Source organism: Mesocricetus auratus, unplaced genomic scaffold (assembly GCF_017639785.1).
Source record: "Mesocricetus auratus isolate SY011 unplaced genomic scaffold, BCM_Maur_2.0 Super-Scaffold_100013, whole genome shotgun sequence".
Classification (NCBI taxonomy): Eukaryota; Metazoa; Chordata; class Mammalia; order Rodentia; family Cricetidae; genus Mesocricetus; species Mesocricetus auratus.
Genome location: NW_024429196.1, coordinates 20,153,051 through 20,173,322, shown reverse-complemented (window position 1 = coordinate 20,173,322; position 20,272 = coordinate 20,153,051). Strand labels below are relative to the sequence as shown.

General features: G+C 43.3%; 1 protein-coding gene across 2 annotated transcripts in view; it reads right to left on the bottom strand.

Annotated features, from left to right (window-relative positions):
• Positions 1–1,222: 1,222 nt before the first annotated feature.
• Positions 1,223–20,272, bottom strand: part of Rsu1 (Ras suppressor protein 1) — a 182,814-nt gene continuing 163,764 nt past the window's right edge. For both annotated transcript variants that reach the window (XM_040755470.1, XM_005081260.4), the window contains one exon: positions 1,223–2,106. In XM_040755470.1, coding sequence (XP_040611404.1) covers positions 2,021–2,106 — 86 coding nt within the window. In that variant the 3' untranslated portion in view covers positions 1,223–2,020. The remainder of the gene's footprint in view (positions 2,107–20,272) is intronic.

Below are 20,272 nucleotides of genomic sequence, written 5' to 3'. Positions count from 1 at the left end.
AAAATTGTTGTCTGGAAGTACATAATTTTAGGGCTTTCTAAATGTGTATTATTAAAGTCTACACCCAATCTCGAGGAAATTTATATTCCCTGTGGCAGTATATAAGAATGCTTACCTCATATTACTCCTCTAACATTTAATGCCCACCTCAAAATATTTGCTCATTTCTCATTGTTATACATTGCTTACTTTTGATATGTATTTTTTGATTACTAGTCAGTTTTTGCCTCTTTACATCTTCATGCTTTGGGCAGATATTGCCTCTTACCAAATTTAAATGTTTCGCCATATTCCTATCTAGACATCTCATCTTTTGAAAGAGAAATTTCTTACAAACTTTCATGCTGCTGTTTTTACTACTACTTTGCTGCTAATTTAATTGTCGATGACCACGTCTTTCAACAATAATGGTGACATTGTTCTTTCTTCTACAATTTCACAATTATCATTAAAATAATAATTAAGAAAATCCACAGTGAAGCAAACTCTGCTCCTGCAAGCATCACCATCTAGAGCCTGGAATGGAGTATGGTAGCTGCAGCTTTCCTCTCCTATGGGCAACGGTTCCCAGGGTATTAACTGGAAATAAGACTTTGAAATGCAGTGCCTTCCGCTGAGATAAGAAATCCATGACCACATGAATTCAAGGCCTTTTATTCTGACTCTGCCTAGCTTAGGGTACAGCTGGGAAATGGATGACAGATATTGCAAGGGAAAGAGTTGGGTCTTTCTCCCAGAGCCCACTGAGAGTGTATTTTATCTTACCTGTCTTTTGTCGTAAGGTCTCCAGGTGCTCTCACAAAACTTGTCTTTGGGTTTATTTTCATCTCTACACACACCCCTGATGGTGAGAAGGAAAACTGCCTATTGCAGATGCTCAATAAATGGTTGCTTAATGACTCTGCCAAGGTGGTGTCCATGGGGCAGGGTGTGGTATAGATCGTGGACATTTGTATAACTTCCTTGGCACCGGTCTCTTAGGAGGATGCTTCGATGTGAACAGATTCTCTCCAGTGACAAAAAACTCACTTGAGTTTTTCTTTATGTTATTTCATAGCCCTTGTCTAGCACTCACTGGCAAAAGTCAGTTTCCTTTGGTGAAAGAATACTGCTTTCCAAAATCCTCTGGCAGAATCTCCTAGAGATTTGTTTTTCTCTTCCTTCTTAATTTAGAAACAGTCTTCAAAGGAGAAGAAGAAAAAGAAAACCCGACAAACTGATGTGAGAGGAAAGTTAACAATGATTTAAATTTTTATTTCTTTCATGATAAGATCCATAGATCATCATCTACAATCAATAAAGTTAGATGAGGTAAAATTTGTTTTGGGGGGAGGGAGTAATAAAAATGTGTATACCACAATACTAGGTTATTTTTTATTTTAGTCAAGAAGAAACGTGTGATATAAATTCAAGATTTTATTAAAATCATTTTGGAGTTAAATGAACATAATAGCTTGGCGGTGAAGGAAGATATTTTTAATAAGGCACAATAATGAGTTATGTGAATAAACAGAAAGAATGAAAAGTGTTAAAAGTGTTAACTGTGACATTTAAGTGGTTACATGATTTTAATTATTCTTTTGATAATAAGAAGTCTTGTGACGTTTATTCAAGGAACTGAAACCTGTGCCTACCATGGAATTTGCAGGAGAATGAGAGCTTTGTTTCCTGCCTTTGGCAATTTTAAGGAAACAAATGGGAATGGATTTAAGACTTTATAAAAATGTACCACCTACCACAAGAATTTCAAAAGTTCAAAGGTGAGGTTGCACTTAAGCACTGAGAGGAAAGATGGAAAAGAGTCTTTCCTTTCTTTCTTTCTTTCTTTCTTTCTTTCTTTCTTTCTTTCTTTCTTTCTTTCTTTCTTTCTTTCTCTTCCTTCTTTCCTTCCCCTTCCTTCCTTCTTTTTTAAAAGTAGGCACAAGCACACTGTATTTATTTGAGACAGAGCAAGGAAGGCCAGAAGAGTCAGAGAGGAGGCCAGAACCCAAAGTATCTGCTCCTTATTTGTTCTTGGCTGCTAGGGGTTTCCGGCTGATCTTTTTTGATTTGTCGTTATTCTTCTTTGGGGGTTCTGGGTTCGCTTGCATGTGTCTGCCGTAGAGGCTAGAGAGAGACAGAGAGAGAGAAGGTAAAGTCATGAGCGTTGTTTACTAGTCTAAGTTTCTTTAGGAAGAACTTTAAATATTCAATCACCAGATATGTTCAACAAGGCAAAAAATGTTCTGCTTACTCTGCCACAACCACTGTAAGAATTAATGATTTTACATATGCATGTATAGACATGCATGTATGTGTATACACCCTGTGCTATGGTTTTCTATCACAGACAAGGTTCTTGGTATGTCACACTTCCTTGACAGGGTACATGCAGAGGAAGGGGTCTTCAGGGCTGCAAACATGGGCCATGTTCACAAAGCCCTTCCAGAACAGTGTTCCAAAGACTGAGAGTGTTTCTGTCTACAAGGACAAAGGACTCATTGAACTGGAGAGACAGAGTACCCATTTTGTGAGGAGTGGGTACCAATGCTTGGCCTAAAAGCCCGCGGCCAGTTAATGTGACTAAGAGCAATGCTGTTGGAGATCTTGATGGCTGCTCATCTGTGATTGATAGTGTGGGGATGGTCACCACACATCAATGCCACATTAATAAGTACTGCTGATTAAATGTTGACAAAGTGCCCCACAATTACAGTGGATAGCATCCATTGCCAAAAGGATTTAACTGAGCGGCAGATAGTAATTAATCCATAATTTATGAGTAATTCTGATTAAACAAAATTAAAGTCACCCTAAAATAAATAGAGCTCAGCCTTAACTCCCCTTGTTAATGTAACTGTGTCTTCCAGAGAGTTCCATGTACCTCAGTTCTCAGTATCTCTAGAGGAAAGGCTTGGCCTCGGTTGCACCTGCTTTTTACTAATGGGATGAAAGTCAGCCAAGAGACTCACCTCTCTGTGTAAGGAATCACTGATTCTAATGCCTACCCAGACTCACATCCATTCTTTTTTGTTTGTTTGTTTTTTTTTTGAGACAGGGTTTCTCTGTGGCTTTGGAAACTGTCCTGGAATTAGCTCTTGTAGACCAGGCTGGTCTCGAACTCACAGAGATCCGCCTGCCATTGCCTCCCGAGTGCTGGGATTAAAGGCGTGCGCCACCACCGCCCGGCCACATCCATTCTTATAAAGGTTTGTTTGTGTGTCTATTTACTTACTGATTTATTTACTGTACATTGTGGAGGACGAGTCCAGGACCACAGGCATGCTAGACAAAGCGCTTTACCACTGAGCTATACCTCTTGCCCCTTTCTCCCAGTTTTGATGCCAATACTATATGGCTACACACAGTGATGAACACAAGGAAGCTCTTGATTTGCAACAACACTCTGGCTCACAAGCTGAGGGAAGGATCCTGTAAATGGAGTTGTCCCCTGGGTAGGTGGCAAGCCAGGCGCTAGTGCTTCAGTAGGTAACATTATGTCCTCTCTTCTGTAGGCTCCCAGGTGTCAGTTTAGAAACTGGTTGTTCCAACAGTGGTGATGGAGAGGTCTGCCCTCACAGAGCTGAGAGTTCAGAGTTCACAGCTCATAGAAGATGGACCTCAGAGCCAGGTGCTGGAACTGCTCTGCAGGTAAAAGGGACAGCTATTCTCTTGTGTCAAGGAGGCGACATATATCTGTACAAGTTACAAGGGAGCCTGCAGATAGGCTTAAGCTCTGTAGCAATTAGGAGCGTAGAGAGCTTTGTACTAACATAATGGTCAGAGTGGCCTGGACACCTGGGGTCCTATAACCCAGAAAGAACTAAAGGTTTTTAATGGTGCACAGAGCAAGCCCAGCCTCAGTTCTGTCTCCCAATTCCCATGCTGTCAATATCTCTGCCTATGTATTTCCTTCCCAGAATCTTTCCCAGAGACAATAAACAGAAAGACACGGAGCCAAAGCAGACTAGCCATCCTATTCCTCACCTTAATTTGCATTCAGAAACATACTTTTGTACCAAACAGTCTCTGTGATCTCTTTAGCCAAGGCCATATACTCCATGTTCAGGGCCCCCAGGCTCCCCTAGAGGCCTCTCATCTCTGAGGACCTCTAGCATGGCCCAGAGCCAAGCTCTGACTCTGTCCTGTGCACTCACAAGGACACCCTTGTCTTTGGATCATCTGTTACACTGCTTACTTATATTTTCCCTCTGTTTTACAACCTCTTATCCCCACAATGGAAAAAGAAATACACATGCTCAAACTTAGACAACATCAGACTTGATGGATTAGAAAAACCAACAGAAACAATACTGTTCATCCACGTGTGTTTGGGGTGTGAATGAGAAATGCCCTCATAGGTTGTGTTTGAACCCTCGATCCTTAGATAATAGTATGGATTTTTGGGGGGCATGTCTACAGAACTATTGAGACATGGGACTTAGCTGGAAGATGTAGGCCATTGGGAGGAGGTCTTTAGAATTATACCCTGGGGTTAGCTTTGCTTCCTTATCATCAAAGGGTGATCCAAACCATGACTATATCATGTTGGGTTGGCATCTCCTGAAATCAAGAGGCAAAATAAATCCTTCCTCCTTTAAATTGTGTCTGTCATAGCAACCAGAAAGGGTAACTAATAGAACATGGAAACTCAAATCCACTTCAGTATTAACAAAGGCATATCTACAACAAAAGGTGATGGGGGGATTAAGAGAGCTCAACTATGACAAGGGACTTGACAGGCATGGCCTGAATGAAGTGAACAACATGGGCAAGCAGGACGTTCCCTAGAGGGGTGGGGATCCATAAAAGTCAGCCCGAATGAGATACAAAAGCCATGTGGCACTCATCAAGGCTCTCCTTCCTTTAGAGAAAGAGCAGGAATGTTCCAGTGCTTTAATTGCCGCCTTTTATACTCGGATCACACTGTGTGTGCCTAGACTTCCCAGGGCTTCATAGCAACTCACCACAAAGGGCTCGGCAGTCACTGCAGATGCAACCTGAGTTTTGACCCTTAATCAGTGTTGACTCTGAGCCAATGGTCAGCTTTCACATACACCCACCCTTTGCCATGCCTCAGTTTCTTCCCCTGTAAATGACTCTCCTTACAGGGTAGCTGTAAGGTGGGCACCATGGCAAATCTATTGGAAGTAGGCAGAAAACACTTGCGAAAACTAGGGCTTATGATGTGGAGTTTTGCTCAGAATGATTAAATAGAGATAATCACATGATTATCTTATTTCATTAGGGGTTTTTGTTGAAAAATAACAAGCTGTTTTCTATCCATGACAATGCTCTAAACACTGTAGAAGAAAGGTTTTAATTCTCTTTGAAGAAAGCAACCATGGCTGAGCTAAATGCATTGCCCCACTTCCTCAGTGAGTCACCGAAGGGCTGGATGATGCCTCTGTCCCCTGTGTGATCCTTTAATTCCTCCAGCTATGTGGGCAGATGAGAGTCAGCCTTATCCTGAGCACCTATCCTCACTGAGAAATGAGGCTGTGGCAGGGCAGTAACGACACATATCTCAGGGTCCGAATTCTTGGGTATCATTTTTGGTTATACTACTTATTACCCAGGGCGACATACATTTGCTAAGTGTGACAAACAGCTAATTGCACAGGTGATGACATTGTAATCCTTCTGTTAGGTCCTAAAGTTTAGGGTCTTACAGAATCCAGCCTCCTCCACTTTTCCCATTTCTTCCCATTTTTTGCACCCAAGCAGACCCCAGCCAGCCCTCAGCCCCAAGCACTCTGTCACTTCCAAGACATTGCCTCTGTGAAGCACCTCCCTGTACCCAGGACTGTAGGTTCCTGGAGAAGGGAGCCAGCTGTTGTATACATCTCTTTATTCTGTTCCACGTTCAGTTTCAAATGCTACTTGGCCTTGGAAATGCCACTAAGTCACCACAGTCTGATGTTCTCATCTACAAGATGAAGATGAAGTTTCTCTGTAACCTTGGAGGGCTCCAGGAAAGATGGAGCTAGAAATGCAGAAATGATCCTGTCCATGTTGGCACATAATAGATGCTCTAATGGCCTTCTCCAGCTTTAATATCTCACAAACTCATGACTCAGGCTACCTAGCCCTTACACACACACACAAACTCTCTCTCTCTCTCTCTCTCTCTCTCTCTCTCTCTCTCTCTCTCTCTCTCTCCCTCCCTCCCTCCCTCCCTCCCTCCCTCCCTCCCTCCCTCCCTCTCTCTCTCTCTCTCTCTCTCTCTCTCTCTCTCTCTCTCTCTCTCTCTCCTCTCTGCTGATATACCAGAAGTATGATCTGAAACCTATATAGTGACCATGTGTCCTTCGGTCCCACTACTTGGAAGGGCTCCAGCAGGCATCAATTTGACAGTGTTGACAGAGAATCTGGTTCAAGATTACCTATGAGGTTACAGTAACTAGTGGCCACAGTGCTCAAGCAAGCTGGAAAGTGGGGGAGAAGATGTACCTTTTGCAAAGAGTCCTAGAAAATCTCACCTCTGCAATCTAAGGTTTGTAGAAGATAGAAGGGAGAAAGTCAATGAGTTTGAAAAAATTCCACCACAACGAAGGACACTCTAAAGTGACAGGGAAGGGTTCATTACTCTCAGGAGCCTGATGAGCAGGCCTAGAGCAAGCCTAGTCAGTTTCAAATGTACAGTCGGCCTGTGGGTTCTCTCAGAACCACCTTACTCAGGAACACAAGGGTCCTGCACCCTCATCTGTGAAGACCAAGAGTGAAAGGAGTAGGCCATGCCCTGAGCTACCAGCAGAAGATGCCCTGGGAGGACCTTCTCTAGGGAAGCCATTAGGAAAAGATCTCACAGACTGCTGTTGTCACCAGGACCCTACCTTTAAAAGCAGCTTTATTGAAGTATGTTATTAAACTAGTTGTACATGCTCCATACCAAGTCCATGAAACTGAAAACAACTACCCATTAGTAGTTTTCATTAAGCATGATGAGATGTGTGTGGTTTTCCATTACTGAAATATGAGTTCTACTCAACGGGACACTTTCGGTCAGACAAACCCATACGTTTTCTGCAGTCTCCTGCTACAAGCACCTCATTCCTACAGTGCTGCCACATGAAGACCACTAGGGACCACCCCACTCCTTCACTCCTTCCTGGGAGTTTTCTCTTGGCTATAGAGCATGGTCCTGGAATCCTTCCAGCGCCTCTCTGGTGACCTCTTTTGTCCCATGTCTCTGCTTTTATTTCTTTGTATCCTCTTCCACAGAGAGGTCATCTAATTTTACAGCTCCAATGACTACATCAGAGCTTTCCAAGTCATTGGCCTCTTCAAGCCACCCAGAGAATCAGCTACAACATGTAACAAAGCAAGTGAGAGAGCATCTCCAAAGAGCCTCCTCCAAGGGATTCTAGCAACATCCTGGAGACTGGATCTAGAAGGCAGTCAAGACTGACACAATCACATTAAGGTATTTGGATAAAAGTTGGGGCTGGGAAGATAGCTCTGGGTTAAAAAGCACTTTGTGGATAAACATTAGTACAGAAGTTCAGATCTTTGGAACCCATGTAAAGGTGGTGGAATGTAATTCCAATGGTTAAAAAGAGGATATGGCAGACCACCAGAACAAGCTGGCTAATTAGACTATTTGAAGTACAGAGATCTGAGTTCAACTGAGAAAACCTGTCTCAGTAAATTAGGAGGACAACAGAGGAAAATACTCAGTGACAACCTTGCATCTCCGTGTACATGTACACATACACGTACCCACACACATGGACAACCCATGCATATACACATACAAAAGAGAAAAAATGTTAAGTCTATGTGAGGCCTGATATTACTGTCTTATCAGCTATCATTCATTTAGGTCTCTGTGCTTGTTTTGTTTTGGATGATCTGTGTTATTGCTGAATGCTGGCCTGGGTCCTTTCTGAAAGTCAGCTTTGAGTCTTCTTTTGAGGCTTCCTCAGCTTTCTCTTGTCTTCATCTTTATTCTGTCTTCACAAAGGAAGTACTGTGGGATTTACTAGGCTCTCACCATTAAGTCCTTGCTGACACAGTGACTCCTGCTCTTGGCTCATTATTTCAAGGCATCAGCAGAAGGCCTTGATGACACCGTGTTCATTGCACTGTAGCTTCCATGAACTAGTTATCCACTGTCACAGCTGCCCACTGAAGTAGGTCCTGCTGTTATCCTTCTTATCCAAATGAGAAAACTGACACTCTCCAACTTCAGGGCTGGGTCATCCCAGACAATTACTCCAAAGTTCAAACCTGACTAAGTTATCTTGTCTTACGTCGTTCCCGACTCTCTACTCTTGTTTTCTTAAGAGGACCATGTATTCTTCTGGAGAGTGGGGAATGCAAACTTCACTTCTTTTGTATTCTGTATACTCAAGGCACACTAGAAACACATTGTGTGCCATGTAAATATTGTGTTTTGGAATGCCAGGTATATGCGAGGTGCAATATGCTGTTCTGAAGTCTTTTGCGTGTGTCATATGCCTCCCTACTGTTGTTTTGGGTGTTTCCATGGAAAGTCCTTATACAGACCAAGAAAAGAACCAATTTTAAAACCTAAGTAGATGGCCAGCAAAAATAATGAGAAGTAATTTTGCTTGTAATCTGTAATCTGATGGTAGGATGCTAAATTTAACATTGCTGCAAATAAATTTGTGGACAAAGTGTGAAGGCTGGATTATTAATAAGCATTTGCAGTATCTTTATTTATCCCATCTAGCAGCGATGAGGGGATGGTGACAGAATCTTAGCACATAAATTGCTGAGTCCTGAAGAAAAAAACATGTAACTATTCTCCTATTCCTAGGAGAAGTCTCATTAATTCAAAACACTATGATTTTTTTTCTGAGATGCTTCCACACAATTTCACTAGCAGCAATATGGTCTTTCCCATACTCACCATCATTTCTCCCAATATTCACTGTTCCCAACGCAGTGTAAAAAGAATGTACAAACATATACATGTAAGTAGCATCTATACAAACAGCCCAAAGGAATACAGATGCTTGAACACAGATGTGAGGCTATGTCAAAATACAATATATAATAGAAGGCAGAATTGAAAACATTCCATACATTCCAACCTCACTCTCTGCCCCACCAGAGGGGAGAAGAGTAGATTCGGGAAAGAGCAAAAACAACACCACCATGTACAGGAGATGTTCATTAAACTTCATCATCCTGTCTACTCTAATGATGCTTTTACTTAATAAAAATTCCCCAAGCAGTTGAAAGGATATTAGGCAAAGTCTTTGGTTATGTATCAGAAGCCCAAGCTGTCACCGGCAAGCATGCAGTTCAGGAGGTATGGTCCCTGGGGAAGGAGCAGAGAGGGCTTTCACGGAATACATGCAGGGAAAAATCAATAGCTGCAACTTGCTCCGCTGCTTAAGCATTTAAGAAAATAGGGAATCCTTTTAAATTAAATTGCAAAGTGCTAAATGTTGCAATTTTCAAACTCAACTTAAAGGTGAAAGGAAAGAAGCCAAGGACACTGGGTAGTTTCCCAAACAGGCTCATTTCCTGACAAACACTATACCTGAAGGGACCCCACCCCCCACCCCCACCCCAAGAGTAATTTACTCATTTCAAAATTACTCCTTAAATTCACTATAACGAAAACCCAATAACTTGAGTCTGACTTTAAAAGTTAAATGGTAATTTTCCAAAGAGAGTTTGGAACATGGACAACTAGGTGCTAATAAAGTAAGATACCATAAGCTATTGAGACATTTTGTTCCTATTTTATAAATCACCTTAAACTTCACATTCTGCCACTACAAAATTACCAAGTATATGAAGAGATTATGGTAGTTGGACCAATGCTGAGGCACCACTCTAAAACCTGAATATATGGGAAATAAGATTGTTCTTTGTGTGTTAAATGATAAATCAATAGAGTGAATCAAAGCAGGGACATGACAAGTCATCCAAAAATAGCACCAGCATAGTCCCTAAGCCAGTGAGCTTGACCATAACACACACTCACAAAGATGGAAAGAGACCCTGTCCTCAAAAACAGTGGTTACCAGTGGAAAAAGTAGATTCCGTGTAGGCAGTGGGGGAACTCTGAACCTCCAGAGAAAGGCAGCAGGGACCAGCAAGCTGTAGTCTATACACACCCAAGAGAAGGATGCTACATCCAGAGGCATCAAGCACAGTGCTACTCTTGTCCTGCATACATGGACTCATGCCTGCATGTTCCAGCCCCTGGTCAGCTCCCCAAACTTGGCCATCACTTGCCTTAGTCAGGGTTACCTTCGCCGTGATGAAATACCATGGCTAAAAACAACTCGGAAAGGGTTTATTTTGCACATAGTTCCATATGACAGTTCATCATTAAAAGCATCGAGGGAAGGGTTTTGCAGGACAGGAACCTGGAGGCAGAAGGTGATGCAAAGGCCATGGAGGGGTGCTGCTTACTAGCCTGCTCCTCATGGCTTGCTCAGCCTGCTTTCTTTTACAGCCTCGGGTCACCAGATGGAACCACCTACAATGGGCTGGGCCTTCCCCCAAAGATCACTAATTAAGAAAATGCCATACAGACATCTTATGGAGGCATTTTCTCAATTGAGGTTCGCTCCTCTCTGATGACTCTAGCTTGCATCAAGTTGACATAAAACTAGGCAGTACAACTTCCCTCGCTGCTCCCATCCTAGGTTCTTGCTGCCTCTGACACTGGTCCTTCCCTGTCTGGAGCTCTTCCCTAGTTCTCCCCTAGAAAGGTACCATCACCACGCTCATTGACAGATGAAGAAACAGAGGCACCAGGAGCTTAAATACCTTAATGAGAACACAGTCAACTCTGGGGATGCTGAAGGCTTTGGGGGGGGGTGTCATGTGACTCAGTTCAGCCTAAGCCAGTCAGGGTGTCTTGCACCTTGGCTAAACTACCTGGATGACAAGTGAGCAGGTGGTTCATGACAGTCAGCAAGAGAAACAGGCCTCGGGGCTGAGCTGTGGAGGGAAGAAATGCCCTTTTTGTTCAGTTAAGGATGAGAAGAACCCAGATTTGTACCCCACACTAGCCTAGTGTGACAAAGGACTGCCTAGGAGAGAAACTGCCACAGACAAAGCAGAACTGAAATACAGAGAGGGATTGGGCCCAATGATACTAATTGAGCTCATAGACCATGATGTGCCTGAAACCTACTAGCTGCTCCTACTACAAGGTCACCTCTTCTTCTTGGGCTTTGTGCTCCTTGCCCTCTCAGGACAGCTGAGTACTGATACTGTCACTCTGTGCTACTTCAAGTGTGATTTCCCCAGCTAGGTCTTCTTGAACAACATTTTTATTGATGGCATAAGCTTCCTGTTTACTGTGTATCACAATAACATTAGGCTGTTTATATGATTACTGTTGCTTCTTGCCTTACCCAACAGAGGAATAATTCATAGAGGGTAGGAACCTGTCTGTCTTCTTTCGTCCCCTCCATACCTGGCTGTGATGGTCAATTCTCATTGTCCACTTGACTGATTTAGACTCATTAGGAAACAGCTCTTAGAATGTTTGTGGAGCTGTTTCCAGAGCGGTTTCACTGAGTGGGAAAGACCCATGTTAATGTGAGAAGCAACATCTCAGGGGCTGGGGTCTTGGACTGGACAAAAAGGGGAACAAGGACAAAGACAGGTCTCTTTGCCTCCTGATCCACAGAAATGTGAACAAGCAGCCTCAAGCTTCTGCCTACAGCCTTGAACCATTCCTACCAACAAGCCTTTTCCACAATGATGGAATATTCCCTTAAACTGTGAGCCAAGTCCATCTTCCTGTAAGTGATTCTTGTCAGGTATGTGGCCAGTGGTGAGAAAAACAATGGCTGCCTGGCGGTGTTCTACAGACATACTGTAAATGTCTGCTGATCGGGTGAAAGCAGGCATAGCATTACTAGGATCATCAAAAGCATCCAACAATTGGAATGACATTCCAGATGGAAATAAGATTATGTCTAAGTTACCTTTCCTTTTCTAGTTCCTGTGCCTAGTACCCAACAGCCACCAGCAAATATGGATTGGCTAGAGGACAGAATGATGGAGAGGGTGTGCGTGTGATGGACAACTATTTACACCATGGTAGACAGGAAGCAGACAGTCTGGCAGGAACCAGTGGCTGGGTATAACCTTAATATGCTTGCACATAGTGCCCCCCTTCCTTCAGCTAGGGTCTGATTCTTTAAGGTTTCATAGCCTCCCAACTGTGCCATCACATGGGGGAACAAGTGTCTGTGGGGGACACTTCAAAACAAGAGCTTATGGGAGACACTTCAAAACAAGAGCCTGTGGGAGACTCTTCAAAACAAGAGCCTGTGGGTGATATTTGGGAGTCAACCTATAACATGTACTTTATGGAACTTGAACAGCACTTCCATTATCAAATTCACTTAACCAAGGCACATTAAAGAAATGTCATAGGGCTGACACCTCAAAGGTCCACTCTGTGCTAGGTTATATCATGACACGATCCCTACCACTTATAAAACAATGCGGTATTTTTTTTTCTTCAGCATTCAAGGAGTTTTGGTGAGATAAATCACTTCTACTTACAGACTGCAAAGATAAAACCAAGAGCAAAACCAAACAACAAAACATCTTTGGTACTCAAAACCAGAATGTCTTTGGCTGCAGACTATCTATGGTGGTTCATCCACAGGCTGCCACCCAGGGGACTTCAAGCAAAGTACAAAGAGGCAGCAGGTATGTTCTGCCATGTCCCTGTCATAGCCAGGCTCCTCCTCTAACCTGTCTTGGATGTGGTCACTGGTATCTCTGAAACATGGCAACTCAAGTCACTGCTTTTCCATCTCAGGTCCCACCTTTTGAACACTGGCTGGAGATGGAAGGACAGCGTCAGCAGGGCATGAGTCAAGCTTTTGGTGGACCAGGGGTTCTATCAGGAGTAAGAAGAAAGACAGATGTACTGCAGTCAAGGCACCATTGTGATGGGAATCTGAAGATATGACAGCTTAAAAAATGAATCTTCAGATTTCACCTTCCTTTTAGTCTTGGCTTGCATATTTTGATTTTAAGGGAAGAAGCACCCTCAAAAGGAAGTTTATAAGATACTTCAAGCCTTGATCTACTCAGAAAATTGTTTATCATATATTTTTCTATTTTTTTAAATCAGAATTTTAAGAGTGTCAGAGAAACTTACAGTCTACAGAAGAAAAAAAGGCTAAAACCAAGATGGTTATAGGGCTAGGCTGGCTGCACACCAAGATCTGCTAGAGGATCCCAGACACCAGTAAGGAACCTGTGAGGAGACCCAGAGAAACACTGTGAGGAGGGGCTGACTCTCAGGACTTTTTTTTCTGTGTGTGGCTGATGCCCCCAACAGGCAAAAACTGTGGCTGTGGGTGGGCAGGAAAGAGCTGAAACTTGTCACAACAGCCCCTTGCATCCAAGAATCTCAAGTGTTTCATCTAAGATCTCACCCACAAAACACCCCTGGAAGGTGTTAGAACATTCTATGTGCAGATGGCGAATGTGAGGTGGAGTAAAAGTGTGAGGTGGAGACGCCAGAGGCACGAGGGGAGGGGCGTGGTGTGGAAGCTTCTTCCAGCTCTACGAAGGCACAGGACAGAAGAGCTCAACGGCAACACACACAAAGAAGGAACATACAAATGCAATAATCCACATTTGGGAACCATCAACTCCAGTTGTGGAGAGTCTATAAAACAGAAAGCAGCTCCTACAGAACAAGATGAGACATTATAGTCAAGCTTCAGGAGGGAAAAAAAGAGGCTTTAGATGATGTTGGACACAAACATGAAATCTGCTGTGTACATCAAAGCTCACTATTTTAAAATTTCTATTTCTTGGTGAAGTATTTTCACCATGAACCTCACACCCCAAAACAAAACCAAGTCAAAAACCTGAAAATTAAAAGAAGGGTAAGATCCAAGGTTTGCTTGTGTAGATTATCCATACAGGTCTTTTCCCTCATTCTTGTGACAATAGGTGGTTTGTGCCCCCAAAGTATGAATGTATGCTGTCTGTCTAATCCCAACAAGGAGTACTCTTTTAGGAGGTCACTTTTCATTAAGTTGAGTATGTGTGTGTGAGTGTGTGTGTGTGTTTGTGTGTGTGTTTATGTGTGATATGCAGATGTACGTATATGTATGCTCATGCATGTGATATGTACATGGAGAGGCCAGAGAATAATCTTGGGTATTGTTATTCAGGAATCATCTACCTTGACCTTAATTCTTTGAGACAGGGTTTCTCATTGGGATCTAGGGATCAGCAATTAGGGTAGTCTTAGGTATCCATCTCTCCAGCACTGAGATTACAAGTGCTTGCCATCCTGGCTGGCTTTTTATGTGGATGCTGAGGACTGAATTTAGGTTCTCATGCTTGTGAGGTGAGAATTCTGAAAACTGACTCTATACCCCCAGTCCCAACATGCAAATGTACAACATGCTGTACTCAATTGCCTTGTAGATTCTGGTTTGAAGCAGAGAAACCTAGATACACTTAGTGCATGGTATGCCTAGAGAGAGAAGACAGCATGGGATATGACATCTTCCTCCATGTTCAGTGTTTGCATAGAAGCTAACTTACAGCAAACTCAAGAACGTCATTCTGTAAGTCATTTATAGTTCTTGGTAACTGAGTAACTATGGGCAAGTCACTCAACCCCTCTGAGAGGTCTTTCTCTTCTGTAAGCTACGATTGAGATTAGCAGTTAATACATCATGGGGCTGTCATGAGGATGAAATAACACCAAGTACTGAGTATTTAGCAGACACTAAACAGGTACTAAAAAATCCAGGCTGCCAAACACTGTGCTTAGAACTGGGCTTGTCCATTCTAAACTTGGGTGATACCACAGAATTGCAAAATGCCTTATGTTCGTCTGCACAAAGTTTTACACAAAACACAAGTTTCTTTCCAGAGAGATATTTTAAAAGATGCTGTATTATGTATGCCTGAGGAAAATAGGAAATGTTGGAGAATACACAGAAGGTCCTTAGAAATAAAACACCCGACAAGTTCAGTCACTCTTTGAGGCTGCTCTTCTCTGAGTATGACATAACCACCCTAGGCAGAGCCCAAAGCACTAGGGGAGTCCTCCACGCTGAAGGCTCTGTCCAGGAGTCTGAATGGGCAGCACACCAACACTAACTGAAATCATGAGGAGGGGATTGGGTGCATCTCCAGCCCTCATCCTGCTCCAGCCCTCCCATTCATGGGCTAAGCTGTTCTGGAATCTATTCAGATGGGACCCACATTATGTAAGAGTCAATAATCTTTATGGTAACTCTGCAGTGAAAGTGTCATTTGTTGTAATGAACACTGATCATAAGTTAAGCCCCTAGCTACTCTCTCTGTTATTTTTCATTATACTGTTCCTTGCTCTGTTATATTTCAGGACTACTGAGGGAATTTATCCAACTATGTGTGCTAGTCAGCTCTTCGTTACTCAGATTACATTCTGCTAAGATGCACTGCAGCAATTTGCAAACACACCGATTCCTAAGGAAATGCATCAGACACTGGTTATGTGTTCTCCTCTCCTGGTGCCAGCAGGCAGTCCTCCCTCTTCTCCTTTCTCCTGGCTATTTGTTCCTTTAATTTGTCATTTTCCTCTCTATTTATCTCCCACCCCATTCACAGTACAGTTCTCCAGGCCCAAATCTCAGAGTATTAACAATGCGTTACTGGGTAGGGGTTCTTTTTGTTGTTGTTGTTGCAGTAATAACTCTTTGTTCAATTCAGCACCAAGGATAATGTTTCCAAAAGCATCATTGCTTCTCCTATAGCTCACACTTGCAAACACCACTCTGTGCTTACATTACAGGCCTCCCCCTCTGGCTGCATCAAAGGACACTAACTCCAAAAGGCACATAAGCAAAGAAAAGCTGGGATGCTTCCATTTCTTCTTCTTTTTAAGCCAATATGAAAAATTCATTTGGCTTGCTGTATATTAGGCATGAGAGTAGAATTTCCATATGCCTCTGTGCCTTGGAGCTGCTTGTAGGTAGGCTGTGATATCCCAGGGGACCACATTGCTGCCACGGCTTGGAGATCACTGGCCAGCACAAAGGCATGGAGCCCTCATGGATTCATGCCAAGCATCAGCTCTCTGGATATAAACGCCAGCAGACTCTCTTGCTCTGACTGCAAATGGGGATTCAGCCTATTACCACCAGAAACTGAGTGTGGTTAGTTTTCATGGGACTTCTAGCTTTGATTCTGTTGGCCAGGGTGCTAGAGAAGAATCTAAAAATATTAAGAATAAGAAAACAGCACCTAGAGGTATCAAAGATCTTGGCACTCCATCATGGGCAACTTTTTAGGGCAGACTTGGCTGGGAATGCACCTTCTTAGGGAATCCCACTCAATGAACTGAAATGCACACAGGCAAACGTACTGCAGGAATTCATCTTACTATGCTTTCTTCCTGAGACACGTGACAGAGGGGTGGAGAATACATTTTTATTCCCATATCTACATCTCTTCAAAAACAGCCTGAGCAGCCCCCCTCCCCACCTCCAGACAGATGCATCCCTACTGGCATGCAGACCTCCCTAGGGAAGAGTGGAAGAGTGTGTCTATGCTTAATTCCCTTTCACTAGAGGCCATTGAATTTCAGTTCTAGGTTGACAATGATGACAGGAGGGTAGTGCAATTCCTTAAACTCTGAAGTTGAAAGAAGTGGCTACCAGGATGACTTAGGATCTGACAACCTAGCACTGACCCCCACCCCAGAACACACATGGTGGAAGAGGAGACCTGACTTCCACCAGCTGTCACTTCATCCACACGACAAAGATCACAGGTCCACTAGTTGCAAGGCTTCTTCTCTGAATGAAACTTTATTTGTTGTTATATTCAAGCAGGTCAGAACCATGGCATCAGGTCTGCACCATCAGATGTCTAAAGCCATAAGGTCTGGAAGATCATAGTTAAATAGTTCAGCTGTAGAAAAGATAGCTTCAAATGTTTAGATTTAAAAGACGGAAAGTGAGGGCAAGAGACAGTTCATACAAATACACATAGGTATAACATGAATGAGAGCTGGTACTCAGCGAGACTAGATACAGGGAAACCAAAACAGCAGTAGCAGGGGTTGAGGAAAGAAACATATCAAACTCAGCTTCCCAGGATGAATCTAGGTATCTAAAGGATAGGCCCTCACAAGTGAGCTTGTCCTAGGCTCAAAGCTAAAGGACCCTGATGAGAGCACTTTTAGATACTTTACAAGAGATGGCAGGAGTACGCAAGGCTGTGAAGGTACACGGAGAGCTGCAGGCTTCTAGACTCAGAACACTGCAGGAGATGACCCAGGGCACACTAGTGCATGGCTTAAGAGATCTGAAACATTACAGACACAATTCAAAGCACTGGGCAACCAGGTATAAAACTGCTAGATAACTGTGCATTAGATTACATACTGAGCTTGAGAAAAACCTTGTGACTGTGAACACTATATCCAGAAGGGAAGGTATTAAGTTATAACTTCATCTTCACACAATCCCTCTTCAGTTACTAGGGATTCCAAAAACCAGAATTCAGTGTGTCTGGACACATCAATGTCAAAAAGAGTTTTAGGACTTGGTGTGAAGAGAGGTTTTGAAGTCCCTCATAGTTCCTCATAGTATTTGCTCTAGGCACCACTTTATTAACAAACTGTGTGATCATGGAAGGTGCTCACGGGCCCCCAAATCCCCTCTTAACCATCACCCCTGATGAGGTGCTAGGAAGCTGCAGCAGGGTGTGCATGCCTCTGTGTGACTACACCCCTTGTGTAAGCAGTGTCACAAGTACTGGTAGAGAGACTAAAACCTAAACTGACACCCCAACACTGCTCCATTATGTCCATTCTTGACCCATTAGCTTGTTGTTTCCATCCATCTCTGTGGGTTGCTTACTACTCTTTACCCATTGGGAATCCCATCCCTCCCTAATTAGAGCCTAGCTCTTTTCACTTTGACAATTTCTGCCCACGATTCTCAGTTTCTTCCCGAATTCCAACTTAGCAGACTACTCTTGCGAAAAAGATACCTTCCCATTGCTTAGGCCAGGATTTAAAAGTATAACTTTGGGGAAGAGGCCCAGAATCCTACTAGATGTTCACATGGATGAAAAAAAAAAAGTCATGACTACTTAGGAAAGATACCTGACTCTCCTGCCCTTTTACCTTACACTTCTCTTACCCCACTCATAGTGCTCAGGGCACACTCTGGCTGAAATACCAGCTCTCTGTGCACACTCCACAATTAGGTGGAAGTTCTGAAGGCAAAGACAACACCTTATAAATCCCCGTCTGCTAAGCTTGGTCCAGTACACACCAAGTATACTTCACAGATAATTGTTCCGAAGGCTGATTGATTAAAAGAGCCTGAGACTCAACTCCCTTCACAGGTTCATAAGAAGACATACACCATGAAACTGAAGGATACAGCTAGCTCCCTAATTAATATTTGTCACTTGGCGGTTCTTAATTAAGAACTCTAAAATAAAGACCCACCTTTCTCCCATGCCAAATGGGTATCACCTTCATCAGTATTGGAGTGATGAAACTGCAACTTCATTATTTTCTACTTTTTTTTCTCTGCCCTACCAGATGGGAACATTAGCTACATAGTATTTATTAATACAACACACAAAGACAAGAGCAGAGGCTTGGGTGAATTCAGGCAGAAGTAGACCTTTGCACTCTTTCAGTACAAGCTTTGAATAGGGGGTGAAAAAAGACTTCTTTTGTCCTATTTCCAGGAGGGAATGGTTGGTATTTGAGGGAGGAAGCAGACTCTTTTGTCCCCTGGGGGATTGTTGTAGTCCCCTGGGGGTCTGTTGTCCCCTGGGGGTCTGTTGACATCCCCTGAAGTCTACCCTTGCTTACTCTCATAAAAAGACCCACTAGTCCTTGCCTCATGAAAAGACTGGGCCATGTACTTCTAAAACTGGGAATGATCTCAAAACAGCAAACTTACCATCTTCCCAAGATGGTTGCAAGGACACTGAAGAGGGCAGGGCGCCCTAGTGTGCCCTCACTGGGAGCTACACACTATTTAACTAGGTCAGGTATGTGCATGTGCCTCAGTGGTTATCGGTTACCTCACTGAGTACCTTTTTGTTTTAAAAGAACCTGAAATGGGCATCCGTAGGCAACCAGCACCAGTATCCGGCTATGATAGTGCCTTCTTCTCCTGGTCTCAAAAACTGAACAAATGAGGGACAGCAAGGTTGCTACATAAAGGTACCAGTCACTAAGTCAAATGATGTGAGTTTGATCCCCAGGGCTCACATAGTGGAAGGAGAGAACTGACTCTCAAAATTGTCTTTGGCCTCCAAACCTGGGCTGTGGCACACACATGCCTACTTACATACCACATGTGCACTCAAAAATCAATAGATTTAAATGTAATAAAAATGACCTTAATTGGTCGATACCCTTGTGATCACTTTACTTAGGTAATGTTGGAGAAAGCAGTGAGAGTTGAAGAAGAGGTGGGTACATAGTATTAGCATGGTAGATATAGTCCTTCCTTATTAGTATCCATTCTATCTCTCAGGACCAGGGGAAAGAACTCTGACCTGGGAGACACAGTTGAGTTTCGAACTGGGCTCTGTTTCTCATAGGCTGGGAGATGTGAAGAAAGGGCCAAGATTAGGCTTCCTTGATCTTGTAAAGGGATTCAACATAACTGCATTAGGCACCATCTACAAGGAATCCAGGCATGGAGGTTAATAAACCATGGGTGCATGGTATTCTGCAATTAGCTCGTCTCATAATTATTTGAGACCATCCACAGATCACTTGGGTTCTACCGTGGCAACGATGGGCCTGTCTTGATGCACCCAGGAGGAGGGGATGGTGGGTTAGGTCCAACTCAGTCCGAATCCCAAGTCTACTTTTTGCCTCTGTGTCCTTGAGAAAGAACTGGAGCTTTCTCCAGTTGTCGTATATGAACAACATGGTGTCTAGGTTTGTTATTTTTTATCACCATGACTACAACACCTGACTGAAGCACTGTAAGGAAGGGAGGCATTATTTCAGCTCACAGAGGGCTTCAATTCATCATGGTAGAAAAGGCATGGTGGACCTCAGTTCATGGCAGCAGGAGTGGGTGGTGGGACTATTCACAGCAGTGTGGACCAGTACATAGAGAATGAAGCAGAAACCAGGGGTGAATGTAACAGAACTTTCAAAGGCCTGTTCCATGTGATCTACTTCTTCCATCCAGCTCTACCTTCTACAGGTTCCTGTCACACAAAATAGTGCCACCAGGTTAGGATAAGCACTTAAAGCATGAGCCCAAGCTCCCATTTCAGGTTCAAACTGCCCTTGTCTCACAGATGGCTATACTCC